Source organism: Coloeus monedula (genome assembly GCF_965178545.1).
Source record: "Coloeus monedula genome assembly, chromosome: 4".
Classification (NCBI taxonomy): Eukaryota; Metazoa; Chordata; class Aves; order Passeriformes; family Corvidae; genus Coloeus; species Coloeus monedula.
Window position 1 is genome coordinate 43,541,858 of NC_138784.1, and position 14,542 is coordinate 43,556,399.

The following is a 14,542-nucleotide window of genomic DNA, read 5'->3' on the forward strand; positions in this document are numbered from 1 at the left end:
ATCTTTTGGCATTGACAAGTTTCAGCAGATTTTGAGGAATCAGATAAGCTACAAGCAGGTTCATGTCTAAGGCCCAGTGTTCAGAATGTGCAGCTGTAACTGCAGGTAATGAAAGAGCAGACATGTAGAAAGGTATGGCCCAAGACTAAAAAGAAATCAATTTTGATATCTGAAGTTAAAGATGAAATATATTGCTACCAACTATTTTCAAGAAAGAGTTCTCTATTTTAACCTTGAAATAGACATTTTTATTCCACCGTCTTTAGCTTTGTGGTCACTTTCTTGGAAATGAAATGTCAACCAAGTAAACAGTTCACATTTTCAAAACAAGTACTTACCAGAATATGCTAAACCTGGCAATTTTATCATAATACTTTTCTTCTTTAGTCTACCTAATAAATTACCCTGTCATACAGCCTCCATTCTCTTTTCTTCAAACACAACTGATGTTATGTTGGATTTTACCAAATTCACATGCTCAAAGATATTATCCTTTAAAAATTTTATCAGGTCACACAGCAACTTAGAAATTATGAAAATAGCAATGAAATTGTTGGCATCCTTGTACCATCCTATTAAGTCAACAACCTCTCCGAAAATCATTAACGACGGAGGGCCAAACATAGCTCTTAGCCAAGCTTAGAGCACTTCCGTTGACTTTAAAAGGAATGCATCTGTCCTGTGAGGTTACTCTTGAGTAAAAGCTGCCTCAGAAGGTTAATAGAAATTAAGATGTCATCTATTCTAGATTTTCAAAAGGGACAATTTATCCTTTATCACTAGGCAAAAATGAATTTTCCAAGGTAGTAATGAATTTCTGTCTCATCCATGCTTTGAAGTTTCGATACCATTCTAAAAGCTTTTTTCTCCTTTGAATCTTTTCTTCTAAACTCATTTTTTTTTCTTTCTCTAGAATAGCAGGAAGCTCTTTCCAGTTTTTAATAAAGATAAATGGAGCCCCCATGGTTTTTAATAATTGCAATGGAGCACTGTGGTACATTGATGAATTTCCGCAAACACCCGGTGTCATTACGTCTTCTATAACGGGCAGAGATCCATATGAACAAGCTTCATAAATTCTGTAACATTCTGTATTTATTCCCACTGGGCACAATGTCAAATCACTCTGCAGCAAGGCATCTTGATAGTTTTTGAAACTTTCATTTGTTTCTTGAGGCTGCCACCTAGGAAAATAAAAACGGTGAAAATTATTATTTTCCCCACAGGCACTGCAATGAAAAAGTAGAGATATGCTTTAATTTCCATTATTTATAAAACTGAAAATACTATCAGTGTAAAAATTTTATATTACACACACAGTCTTAACTGCTTTTAAAGGAGTCTTCTAAAAATTTATTGAAAATGTCACTGTTAAAAATAGACTGTAAGATGTGGCCCTTTTCAGAAATTATTAATACTTAGAAGTGTAAGAAACAAATTGAAATGCCACTTCAAATCTTCTGCATGACTTGGATGATGCACATGTCAATTTACTTCACAGCACAGTTTAGCAACAGACAAAACGGGAGACACTCAATGGACTTTTTAATGACTTTGTTTGGCCTCAAATACTTTAAATCAGTAGAGGTTTGCTCTTCAAGAGTTAGGACACAAAGCAATCTGTTTACCCTGAATTCATCTACTTTGAAGTGCCTCAGTATGTCTGGGATGTAAGAGTTTATGTCACAGATACAATCCATCTCCTGAGACTCTTCATCAGGGCAGCTGAGGTCTACCTAAGCACTGCTGTGCCTGCTATCCAACATTTTATAGGTGTTGCTTTTCAAACAACAATTCAAGAAATACAATCAGAACCCTACTCGTTAGTCAAAACCAACTGTGCAGTACAGATTAAATCCACTCTCATGTGGAACACAACAAAATATGGCTGTCTTCTTTCTTCTACTAAAGACATTAAACTCCACAAAATACAAGACAAGTGCTTCTTCTCATAATCAAATATTTGTAAGAAAAAAACCAGATGGTCTTTGATGGTTATATATATAGATTTTCTATACCAGATTTAAAAATATGCTTTATGTAAAATAACAACAGAAAGGCTGTTATGTTATGATGACCTAAACAAAGCGTCTCAGCAATGTTCCCTGACTTAATGACTGACTACCTTTATTTGTATTATTTTTTAACACAAGAAAGGATTGGTAATAATGAACCAGGCAAAAAGGTCTGAGTATCTTAATGAAGTAAATTAAAGTCTTACTGTTCTCTGGCTGCAATCCAGCAAAGTTTGTCAAGCCCATCCTGTTTCAGAATTTCCATTAGGGTTTCTCTAGAAGAATTCTTATAAACTGTTCCTAAGAAATTACATAGATATGATCTTGGATCACGAAGCATTGACCAGCTGGGTTCTACAACTGGAAAACTTCTGTAGCTGTAAAAACAATGTGTAAGTTAGACAACTATATCAAAGGAAAACATTTTGCAGCATTTCATCTTCACTGCATCATATATTAAGACTAAAAACACCAACTTGTTGTCAATCCACAAGTAAACCAATTGAAGTCCTGTCCTGAAAGTGTATCTTTATTCCCTTTGCCCCCACCACTCCCTTCACCAAGTTTCCAGAATAACTTACCTCTTTTTTCAACATCAGAAATATTGTTCGTGCATATTACAGAATGTCCTTGACTAACATGCTTTTCCAAAGAAGCTGTTCTTGATGCAACCACAAGTTTTGACTGAAATGGCCAGGTTAATGGTAACTGTGGCACTTAAGTCTCACCTACCTTTATCTGTGGATATGCCTATCAACTGGAACTACCACTGGTATCTCTCAAAGCAAAATCTCACTTTGATCTGAGTGAACTTCAATAATCTAATCTTTTGGCTACTAAATAGCTTGTTGTACATTTTTTGACAGAGCAGTCCTTTCCTCATACTTTTGCATGATGAATGTTAATTCACTCAGTTTCTAATAACCATTTGTCCATTCATGACAAGTATTTTTTGCATCATTCTACATCTTCATTTTCTCTCTTTACTTGGAAAATCTGGCACATTTTCATGCCTTTAACCGTGTTTTTTACAGCCATTGTATGCAAAGGCTGGAAACCCCCATGCTGATACCCAGTTTATCTTCCTCCACCCAGCTTTGCACCCTAGTTTATTGCTTTAAGTGTTGTTGCTTTCTCTTAACTGTCACCTTAATCTCAGCATCTCAAAACTCAACTTCTTTCCACTTAGGAACTTCCAATGCCATCAATTCTTTGACACCATCAATAATCCAAATATATCATATTTCAGGGATACTGTGAACAAGTTCAAGCTGCATGTAAAAAAACTCAACACTGTTTTCCAGCTTGTTCAGCAAACTGGATCAATACAGGATACTGAATTCAAATTCAACACAAGGTATGAAAACAATCCTGTATTCCTTTCAGCTTCTATTGCCCTGGTAAGTAGCTAAACCACTATCAGCTCTGTTAGTGAGAAGTAAAAATGCATCTAGCTGAACCAAACCTTTATTTACTCCACATAAATAGTTTGAGCACTTAAATATAACAAAAATGGTTTTTTAACCAAGCAGTTAAGACAGCTTACACTACTGTAATACTAGAGTATAACAACTCCACACGGGAAGCCTTTTGAGCCATAATGGAGGTTAAAAAAAGCACTCCTTCCTTTCCTGAACAAATAGTACCTGCAGCGTTATTACATAAATATCTTTTAAATCTCCACATCACTGGTAAATATTACATCAGCAGTCATAAACTGCAAGAGCAAATCTACTGAAGAAAGAAGAAATAGAAAACCTCAGGAGACATAGGTTCATTTTCTTAAAGCTTCCTAAACACTAGTATTCTTTTCCTGTTATCATTTTTATTGCTAAATGCAACTTTTAAGGACTCCAATGCCTGATTTAGAAAATGATTGATAGGATCATGTTCTGCAAATTACTTACAATTGTTTTGGGCATCAGCATCACTCAGTCATATTTTCCATACCACACGCATAACAATTAATTAATCAATTGCAATTTCTGTCTACAGCACTTACGTAGCTACTCCTAAAGGCCACTGGAAAATATCTTCTTCATTTACAAACGCATAGTCGTATGTAACAAAGAGCAGATGCACAAAGCCCCCGTTTCGTTTCAGGTATGGCTGAATCCATGCGTTGTTGCACTGCTCGTTGCCGAGCAGCACCACTGCCACATGCTGGATTTTGCGAGTCTCCATCAGTGTTTGTGCGTAGTGCAGCCACTGCGTGGCGTAGGCGATCTTCGCCGGCTCCCTCCCGTTCAGCACCAGCACCACATGCTCCGCTTCCACCGAGAAGTAGCCGGGAACCACAGATGGGCCAGTAAGGAAGCTGAGAAAACCAAAATACAACACTAAACAAAGTAACACAGGTTATTGACCTTGATCCTCTAACTAGTCTTACTACACAGTATGTACTTCAGAGATTTTTTTCTTCAATAATGTAAATGCAATATACTGCAAAATCACTGTACAACTGTAGCCACTTCTGTTGTTAGTATCTACTGCTTAGCACAGGAGTAAAGCTGCTTTCATTTTTATTCAGGAAAAAGGAGATTGACTTAAATAAGGTATTTTGTCAATACATCAGAACTAGTACCATACTCAAACCTCAGCATGTGTGTAGATCAACCACCTTTCAAAAAAGGGTGCACCTTGATGTTCACTAAAGGTTAAACATTTTCTTAATTCCAGTAATAACTGATGATTGCTGTATTAGAACAAGAGAGAGGCCCTCCCAAAAACCCGAAGACTATACTAAATCTGTTATCGTTATGAAGGACAGTTAGCTAGTCTTGTATACTACTTTTCTCAGTATTTTGGTTAAGTTTCTGCTGAGCAGAATCGATAACACAAAAGGCATCTCTCTAAATGTAAACCTAGCATTGTTGTATGACCCAGGTCAAACTTCAGGCTCTGATGTAAGCTAGTAAAGCACAAATATTTTAGTTATAAAATGGCATTTCTATATCTTGCACAATGCATTTAACAGAAGAATTTCAGTCATGTAGCAAAATCATTAAATCTTTAATCATTTGCAAGTATCTGACAAAAGCCATTTATGAACTGCAATGAAACAAACCAGTATTTGCCAGCTGCTGTTCTTCAGTTACCTGGTGTATTAACAGATCATTGATTGAACGTAAAGAAGTACTAGTTACACAGCTTGGGAAAAAGTGGAAGGGAGAAAACAGTATTTTTTTTTCTAGGAGTCAGTTAAGTGCTAGTTTTCTAGGTCTGCTGCATTACTGTTTTTCAGCTACCAGCAAAACTTAATTTAGAGTGAGTATAAGTTTTAATTCATGAAGTGCTCAGACTGACAGCTAGCTTCAGTTCAAATATACTTACTGAGGAAAAAAATCTCTTCACAACAAAAGCTGTGAAAACTACACCAGCGAGGTTAGCTGGAGCAGACTGACCTTACACAAGTGTATTTTAAACCTGAGTTAAGCTGACATGCTGCTGGCTTGGTGGGAAGGGTGTATTTTGGAGCCAAGATTCGTAAGACTCATGACTTAGAAACAAGACTTCTAATACATTATATGTTAAGTCAGATCAAGACTTAAATCCAAACTTTAACAGACAATGAGAACAGAATCACTGGGATTCCTAAGAGAGAATACCCTGAGCTTTGGAATGCCTAAAGTAGGGACTAAGATACGTACATGGTCCAGTGATCACCTTGCAAAAAGAGACTTGGGGAGAAAGGGTTTTTTCTATGACACGGCACTTAGAGGGTAACAACTTTACAGGAATAACAACATGTACAGGTCAGGAAGCAATGACCTGTGTGTAGGAATATATGAAGTTGAACAGCATAAAACTACAGTGGGGAAAAAAAAGTAGCACTGTGCAAGTCTCATAAATCCCATACTTCAATAATTAAAACACTGTGCTAGGGTTGTACTATTAACTCCCAATCAGAACACAACTGGGATTGGGAAACGGAAGAGAGATTACAGAAGCTACAAAATTAAGGGAGTAGTCCTAACAGTACTAACTACTCACATGAAGGCTAGATCAAAGATAATTTGGGAAGGTCATGTTTTTTGGACTAAATACGTGACTTGCTTTTCCTTACTAGTCATATAGTCATACAAAAAGGTACTATTTTAGACTGAGTCTTACAGTGCCCATTCTGAAGGTGTTAGACAGCCATTCTGTAACAGCAATGATTAAATTTAACACTTGCAACATGGCAGATCATAATAAATACATCCAGCACAAACATATTCATTATGCAATAACGGAATTACATAAAAATGAGAAAATCAAGAAAGAATTTGGAAAGGAGCAGTCCAAATCACAAGAAGGTTTCAAGGAGTTTGTAGACTGTTCAAAAACAGTGTATAAGAAGCCTAGACATGCTGTGTGCTTCAATCCAAAAAGTAAACAACACAGACCCCCCCACCCCATCTGGCTCAACAGAAAAGTAAGGGAGATTCCCACACCTAATTTATTCGCTTCTGCAAGAAATACAAGGTTGAACACCACAAGTATTATATCAAATGGAGGATTTGGACCTGGATAGCATTCACTTGAGAGTTTTGAAGGAAAATAAACACATAATTGCAGAACAGCTGGCAAAGGTGTGGAGCTGTCATTATGAAAAGACACTGTGCTTGATTAGTGGTTCACCATATTTTGTAGACTCCATCTACAAAAACAACTTGAGAAGACGCTGGAGAACAGTCAGTATTAATTCCCTCTCTGGAAGAGTCTGCAATAAACAGTAAGATCACTGAATCTTATCAATAGGTAACACCACTGATCACATATATGGATAAGCACTGCTGGAAATGAGTTATCCTGTTTCAATCTGATGAAGATCTATGAGCATGTCAATGAAAACACAGATAAAGAGGATCCAATGGACATAGCGTATTTGGATTTTCAAAATGCTTCACTAAAGGGTTTTATTAAAATTAAATTGCCAGAAACTATCCCTGGTGGAATCCTTTGATAGACAGAAACCTCTGCTGGTTGACTGAGGCAAGGCAGCACTGAATGTTTATAAAATAGAGAGGATGTGACTTGGTAGAATAGAAATTTAGGAAAGCTCTTACCAAGTAATAACAGGTGCTCTACAACATCCTCCTAGATGACAGGAGAGAATGGTGTGAATTGCTTCAGGTCAAAGAAAGCGTTAAATCCTGCTTTCTTGATTTTTGTATGAAAGTGCCAAGATGTTACTAAAACCCACAGCTATGCAGTTCCTTCTCCACTCCTGGTTTTAAATAAACATCACTCCATTTTATGGAGAAGCTGGTACCTTCTGCATTTTTTAGGCAAATTCTTTGGTGAAAATGTGAAGCTATCAAAATCTATATTAATTATGTGTATTCTCCATCCTAAATATACAAAATGGGATTATTCCTGCAACTGTGTTCAAGTGGTATTTTGGCATTTTTGCGTCTTTAGATTTGGCATTCTTTAAAAATATTCACCAGAGGTCTATTTTTTAACAATCATTAGACTTACCACAGAAAACTGCAGAGCAGCACACATTCTCCAAATATGTCACCTCAGCTAGCTCCCTCTAGCCTCATCTAGTAATCAAATGGAGACAATTTACCTCAGCCAGGCAGTAAACAATTCTAGAAAATCTTATAACAAGTGAGGAGCCAAAATCACATTCTTCTTCTTCACAACACAAGCTAATATTTCCAGACTGAGTAAAAAGTAGCTACTTAATTTCAGAAACCTCGTTGTTAAAATAATAGTTATATTGCATATTTTCTATACTTTGCACAACAAGTTTCTACTAGCCTGTCAAAAGTTAACCTCTGTTATGTTGGTACTAAACTTAAGCTTAGTAATTTTATAGGATCTAAGTTGAAATTAAAATAAGCACTCGATTATCCCTGGTTCATCCAGACAACAAGAAGATATTTAAATGCAAGTACAGAAGTCTTTCTTTGAGAGATGCAAACCCTAAAGAAACATGTGAGGTTATTAATCATCTGAAACAGGCACACTAGAAAGAAAATAACCATAATCAGTCAAGTGACAGACTCATTAAGTACAGCAAATTATTTTCATGTTATAAACATGAAAAGCAAGAGCTTGAAAGAAACTCTCATGTCAATACCAAGAAGATAACCTATCTGGCAGAGTATCATGGATTTCTACGGCTTCTGAGATTTTAACTCTGGAAACAACAAAGTCTTTTGCCACCAAGACTGCACTGCAGGCACTGGTCCACATTCAAAGAAAGCATTGTATCCTTTCTCTATACTTGTGAATGGAAAGCCCTATTGCTCTGTCAAGGAGACTACCAAGATGCAGTAGCATCACTCATAGTTGATTCTCTAAACTTGTAGGATCATCTTTTATTTGCAGACAAGGAATATAGCTTTTCTTGTTAAAGAGTACATAAATTCATCCATTTCTTCTGAAAAGATTCTATGTTCTGTATGTACCATGTTCACTGTTAGACACTTTGATAAACAATTCAAAATTATTGAAAGAAGTTCTGTAATCACTTAAAACCTCCTTTCAATTCACAATTACGTTTACTATCTTCAAATTCCAACTAGAACCACATCTTACTGTGCACGGAAAAAACAGCTTTCTGAAGCAACACACTTTTCAGAAGTTAAACTCACTTAAGTGTGTAATTTATGTATTAAAAGAAAACTTTTTCAACAGGTAGGTCCTGGAGCAAGTGACTAAATGTTACCTACTTCTGGAGACTGGCTAACTGGCCAAACAGACCTTCAGCTTTCACTATGTCTTCACAGAAAGCCTTAAAATGGTATTAAATAGGGACTCAGAGAAAAGTTGTTTAACATTCACTGAATAATATAAAACATTTGACAACAGTCTTAAACATACATGATCACAGATCAAACACCACTGTTAGTGCAAACAGTGCTTTAAGCATAATGTTCCTTTCCATATAAAATTTTGGTTTGCAAATCAAATAGCTAACCAGAAGCTAAGCCTCACAGATTGCCTTTGTTATAAACAGATACAAATTACAGTTTTGACATATTCCTGTTTATGAATGAATGAATGAATGAGCCAAGTCTCTTTCCCCTGAATACAGTAGAAACCAAACAGCAGGAGACATCTTCTTGCCTCACACATGCATGCTTGATTTTGTCAACTACGAGCCCCCAAACTCCAGTTCTTAACACTTTTCTTGGGGTTGTATCCTGACCCTGCCACTGAGGTCTCTTGGCTGCTCTTTTTCTCAGCATTGGTAAGTCTTTCCCCATTTTTTTTTTTAATAATACAAAACACCATAAACCAGATGAAATTGCTCCCTAGTTTTCTATTTTTTAATGGTGATGTGTTTGGACTAGAATTGGTTAGTTTTATCAAGTATGTGTTTCCATGTATAAATGATAATTTTGAATGAGAAGCTGGGTGCATATTCCATAGTTATCAAAACATGACAAAATTAAAGGATTTGCAACTGTATTAAAATAACCACAACTTTGAGATAGGCAAAATAATGCACCTGAGCAGTGCATCATGTAGTTTATCTTTCCAATGCATTATTTGTTAAAGTTTACACAATCAAAATCAAGATAATGAACAACACCTGAAGTATGTTTTTCCTGCTTTTTGGCTTCCTTCTCTCCACTGTGCAGTCACATCAGCCGGCTCAAGGTGCCCTCCAAAAATATGTTGCCAAAGGTAAAGACCTACACAAATGAAGACATGATGGAGAATTTGAAGGTTCAGATCTTGCCTACTCTACACTCCTAACAAATAAAATTATTTCTGGAAAATGAAAAAGCACCACAACATAAGAACTTGGGAAAGAAATGTCAGAGCTTCTTGCATAATAGACTTGCAATTAGTTAAGATGAATTTTTCCCACACTAGCATTTAAAAGGATTCTTTGGCTGATAAAATATCAGTAGATGAAGATATACTACACTACTGCTTCTGTTAACAACTCTTTCCAGCACACATACCACTAAAAATGAGCAAATGTTAAGCAGCATTTTAAGGACAAGCATGCTTCTCTTAAGCTTTTGTGAAACACACAATTTTTTTGTGATGGTAATATACGAGGTAATATACCTATGTGTTCTACAATGCTACATGAAGTTCCACTTTAAACCTGGAATTTACAAAAAAGCTAAAGTAAGAACAGTGCTGTGTCTTCAGCAGTAGCTAAAGAGCTTGAGAAGACCTTGGCTCCCAGTTTGTGCAGAGGAAGCTCAGTGTCTTCCACAACAAAATTATTTCCAAGTTTATCAGTGGCAGCAGTACTGCAGTACACTGCAATACAAGAAATGCTTTATTTCTCACTGTGTGATGTTTTATTTCACGAAGTGTTAATGCGACAAAAATAAATAATCTGGTTAGGCAAGTAAGAGGCCTCTCCTTGTGTTGTACTGTAAACTAGACTGGATTAGAAAAGTAACTATGTTTCTCTGCCATTTGAGACATTTTCCTTGACAGATGCAGAAAAACAGCCTCGAAAAGAACTGATACAAAGAAACTGGAGTTCAACTACTCTTCTATTGCTATAAATTTGAGTAACAGCTACCATTCCTTAATACTCTTCACGTACAGATATACACACTATTGAATCATATACATACATTTTAGTCATCAGAAAACAGAGAAAAGTGCCATTACTAGAAAGGTTAAATAACTAATAGACATTGACTATATCTGCTTACCAATTGCTGCTTTGCCCCAAATCTGTACTCTAAGACTGGTCTGTTCTAGGTGAGATCTCGCATATTTTATCATCTTAAGATTAGCTTCATATCTCTGCTGAGAAGCAGCCAGCTCGTTTTTCTCGTCTGCATCCCATGGATTCCACTCTTCGTTTCCCAAGGCGACATGATCTGTGTAACCTAAAAGCGTGAATTACATATAAAAAAAGATCAAATTCACAACTTTAGGAAGACTAATGAATTTTCTGAAATTTGTGATTTCAAGCAGCACCTGGCAACCTTCCTTCAGCCCTGGGCCGGGCCCACCACCATCGCCACCACAACCACCATCACAAGCGCCACCGCCGCCTTCTCCTCCCCCGCCGGGCCGCACGGTGACACCCACGGCACTGCGGAAATGGCCGCGGCCAGCGCAGGCCCGATGGGGAGCGGTGGGGCCCCGGCCCCGCTCTCCCCCAGGGGCCGCCACCAGGCCCCGCCCGCCGGGCCGGCCCCGCACCAAGGCCGCCGCCTCCGGGCCGGGCCCGGGCCCGGGCGGCTCGGAGCAGCTCCGCCGCCGCGCTCACCTCGCGGGCCGCGGCGGTCCCGGTGCGGGCGAGGGGCGGCCGGGCGGCGCGGCCGCAGGAACACGGTGTAGGCCGCGTAGAGGGAGAAGAGGCCGTAGGCGACGATGAGGGCAGAGCAGAGCCGCCTGCGAGCGCCCCGCATCCCGCCCGGCGCGGGCGGAAGGCCCGGCGGGGGGCGCCGGGAGGCGGCGGCGGGAGCAGACTCCGCCCGCCGGCCGGGGCTGCGTCCGCTGCTGAGGAGGCTCAGAGCCGCCGGTGCCATGACCTGCTCCTGCCCGCAGCCCGGGAGAGCTGTGCGATGATGTGTAACCAGGTTGTAAACGGATAGATGAACAGCACAGTCAGGTTATGGGAATTTTATATAATGAGGAAATCTTGGACAGATCAGAGCGAGTCATGTTCCATAGAAAGAGAAAGATAGGAAGATTGTCCGTGAATCCTTTTTAAGGCTAGGTGCTACAGCTTCTTTAAAGCCTCTACCAGCCTGTATACAAACACCATGACCCTAATTGTAGCCAAAAGCACAGCAACCTTCATGTACCCTGAGGAGAGAGAGTGTAGAACAGTATAGATCATAATGCACTGCACAACCCTACAGCCTTTTCTGGGTCTGAGTGGATTTTTTCTTGATAATTTTCTTACCCTTATGAACACTAAACCTTGCTCTGACCCTGACCTAAAATTCATTTAGTGGACCACTGCTTGTTCCCAACTTAAATGTAACTACTTGTCTTAGAAGGCCTTCTGAAATAGGCTTATAGTCAGCCTACTTCCAAATCCTTAATCTAATTTAATTGCTTATACATTTGCTGCATTGTAAGTCTAGCCTGATGACCCACTGTGGCAGCAGTCACAGAATGGTTGGGGTGGGAAGACGCCTTCAAGATAATTAAGTTCCAACCCCCTGCCACAGGCAGCGATACTTCCAGGTTGTTCAAAGCCCTGGGTCACTTCCAAGAATGGTACCTTCACAACTTCTCTGTCTTACCACACTCATAATAAAAAATTTCCTCTTTTCAGTTTGAAGCCATTGCCCTGTGTCATGCTGCTACTAGCCCTGGTAAAAAGGTTTTCTCTTTCTTTTAAGCTCCTTTTGTACACTGAAGCCCTATCCATTAAAATCCATATAATGCAAATAACACTTGCCAATACTACTGCTAATCTGTTGCAAAATTGCAGGTCAATACACTTGTTCCGTTTAGGCATCATGGCCACTTTGCTTTGGTTATAGTGATTTACAATTTTATGAAAGAAGTGCACCTCATAAATGCTTTCAAAGTGAAGACCAAACTTTTCTTTTGCCTTTCTAGCTTAGTGCATCTGTGTGAATGCACAAGGAACTGGTGCAGTCACAAACTTGGGGAAGACCAGCAACATGGTATCTGTAGTGGTCAATATTAAAGTAAACTGTTACCAGTTTTAACTGCAGCCTGTTTTCTAGACTTTATCAGACTTTATCAGTAACTGCGTCTGTGTGCTGAGCTGCTAAAATTTAAGGAAAATAATCTGTGTACAAACACTTTAATTTAAAACAGAATATGATAATAAAAGTATGATAAACAACATAGAACCAAAGGGAAATAAGATGGTAGTAGAAATTAATTACAAAGGGCAAAGAAGAATGAAAAATGTTTAATCATTTGCAAACACAGGCTTCCTGTTGCACAACTTCACTGCTTTGGATGGTGATTAGAAAGTTTTCTTCCCACACAGATGCAGTTTATTTCTTATAAAAATGACAAGAGACTTGAAAAGAAAAAGTCAAGAAGAATTAATCTGAGAAGAGTTTGGTTATAGATCATCTCAAAAATAGTGTCTTAAAAGTCTGCATTTAATTGTGTGCATTTCAATAAGAAATGAGAAAGTGAATATGATTTGGAATAGCAGTGAGCAGGTCTTTCACAATAGTGATGATAGTGTAGTCTTACTTTCAGCAGAGAAGAAAGGTAAACTAACCAAAGTGAGGTAAACAGGTAATATCAGTCAAAGTCTTAGAACAATTATAGTAGATGGCGATGCTTGATCATTTGGAAAGAACCCCAAATCCAGAAGTGAAACATGTGAGAAGGAAGAGCATATACTTTTGAGCACAGCATCTTATATTTCCTACCCTTATTAACTCGTACATTTTGCAAGTTGCATTGGCTCGTTTCATGGGCAAAACAAGATGTAAAAAGCTATACATAATGTAAAAAAGGATATTAATTTTATAAAATTTTATATTCTTTTCCAGCCAGTTCAGGACAGACTCAAATAAATGGTTTTCCTGTACACAGAGAAACCAGTGGGAATTAAGAATATAATGTTAAGAATGTACTAAGGGGGAGAGTGTGTGTGTGATGGGCTGGACTTAACAGAATGCCTACATGAATTAAGATCTTGGAGTAGGAGCTTTGTCTAGGGATTATGGGAGTAAAACTTACAGAAACATTAAACTGGAAGAACACCTTAACCAGGGTATTCCCTGAAATCATGGAAAAACGTGCAGCAGATACCAAATTTAGGAAGTGAATTTCATGCACAGTGTCTGTAGGGGCCTGCAAAGCCCAGCAAGTACTCCTTTCTAGCAGTCTGTAACAAATTTCTGATTCGTTGTAGAAGACCGAAAGCCGAGTGTTATGTCACAAGAAGGGAAGAGAGATCAAAAGCATCAGTGATGTCTTGGACCTCTGTCAAAGACAAGATCATTATATCTCTAGAAGGCATTAAGAAGCAGACATGCCCTACAGCGTAGGAGAGGATGAAAAGTCCAAGAGCCTCAGCTAATGACACTTCGGAAAATCCTGAACCCAGATCTGATAGGCTTATATTCTTTCTTAGCTCTGAGACAGCTTGCTGTATGATCTTCTGGCAGCTTATCTTGTCTCATGGGGCTCCAACTGACCCCTTGTAAAATGTACAAAACTGAGCTTCTTGGACCGTTAGGAATCCTAGCTGATATAAAATAGTTGATGTTTTCTTTGAGTGAAAGTTACTCAATAAAGACAGAGTTTTAACAAAAAAGGAGAGTGTATTTAATAACAAGGATTTTGAGCAGTAAACAATTAAGCTTTACGAGTTCTTTTCATATCAGCCATAATAAATTAGGAGACAGTTTAAAAATGTATCATCAGGTTCAGTAACTGTTTAGAGACAAGAAAAATATAAAAGACCACAGAAAGATATAATATAAAAATATAAAAGAGACATTCAACAAATGTCTATTCTGTTCAAGAATTCATTAAAACAAATGAAAATTAACCTGGAGTTTCAAAATTAAGACTGAGTGCAGCTTAAAGCCTAAATCAAAATACATTCTGCTGTACATCAGGTAATTTGAGTAAGCAAC

At 38.2% G+C, this 14,542-nt stretch overlaps 1 protein-coding gene across 3 annotated transcripts; it reads right to left on the reverse strand.

Moving 5' to 3' along the window:
- Positions 1 to 218: 218 nt before the first annotated feature.
- Positions 219 to 11,373, reverse strand: RXYLT1 (ribitol xylosyltransferase 1). Of its 3 annotated transcripts, none has more exons than XM_082280870.1 (6): positions 11,215 to 11,373; positions 10,649 to 10,828; positions 9,553 to 9,655; positions 4,018 to 4,332; positions 2,222 to 2,392; positions 219 to 1,184 (listed from the first exon to the last, which is right to left on the reverse strand). In XM_082280870.1, exons 1-6 carry the CDS (start codon positions 11,354 to 11,356, stop codon positions 767 to 769), a joined length of 1,329 nt encoding a protein of 442 aa, XP_082136996.1. In that variant the 5' UTR covers positions 11,357 to 11,373; the 3' UTR covers positions 219 to 766. The 3 variants fall into 3 exon arrangements, with proteins under 3 accessions (XP_082136996.1, XP_082136998.1, XP_082136997.1); XM_082280872.1 differs by lacking the exon at positions 11,215 to 11,373 and adding an exon at positions 10,920 to 11,109 and having other exon boundaries at positions 10,649 to 10,819; XM_082280871.1 differs by lacking the exon at positions 11,215 to 11,373 and adding an exon at positions 10,920 to 11,109.
- Positions 11,374 to 14,542: the final 3,169 nt, after the last annotated feature.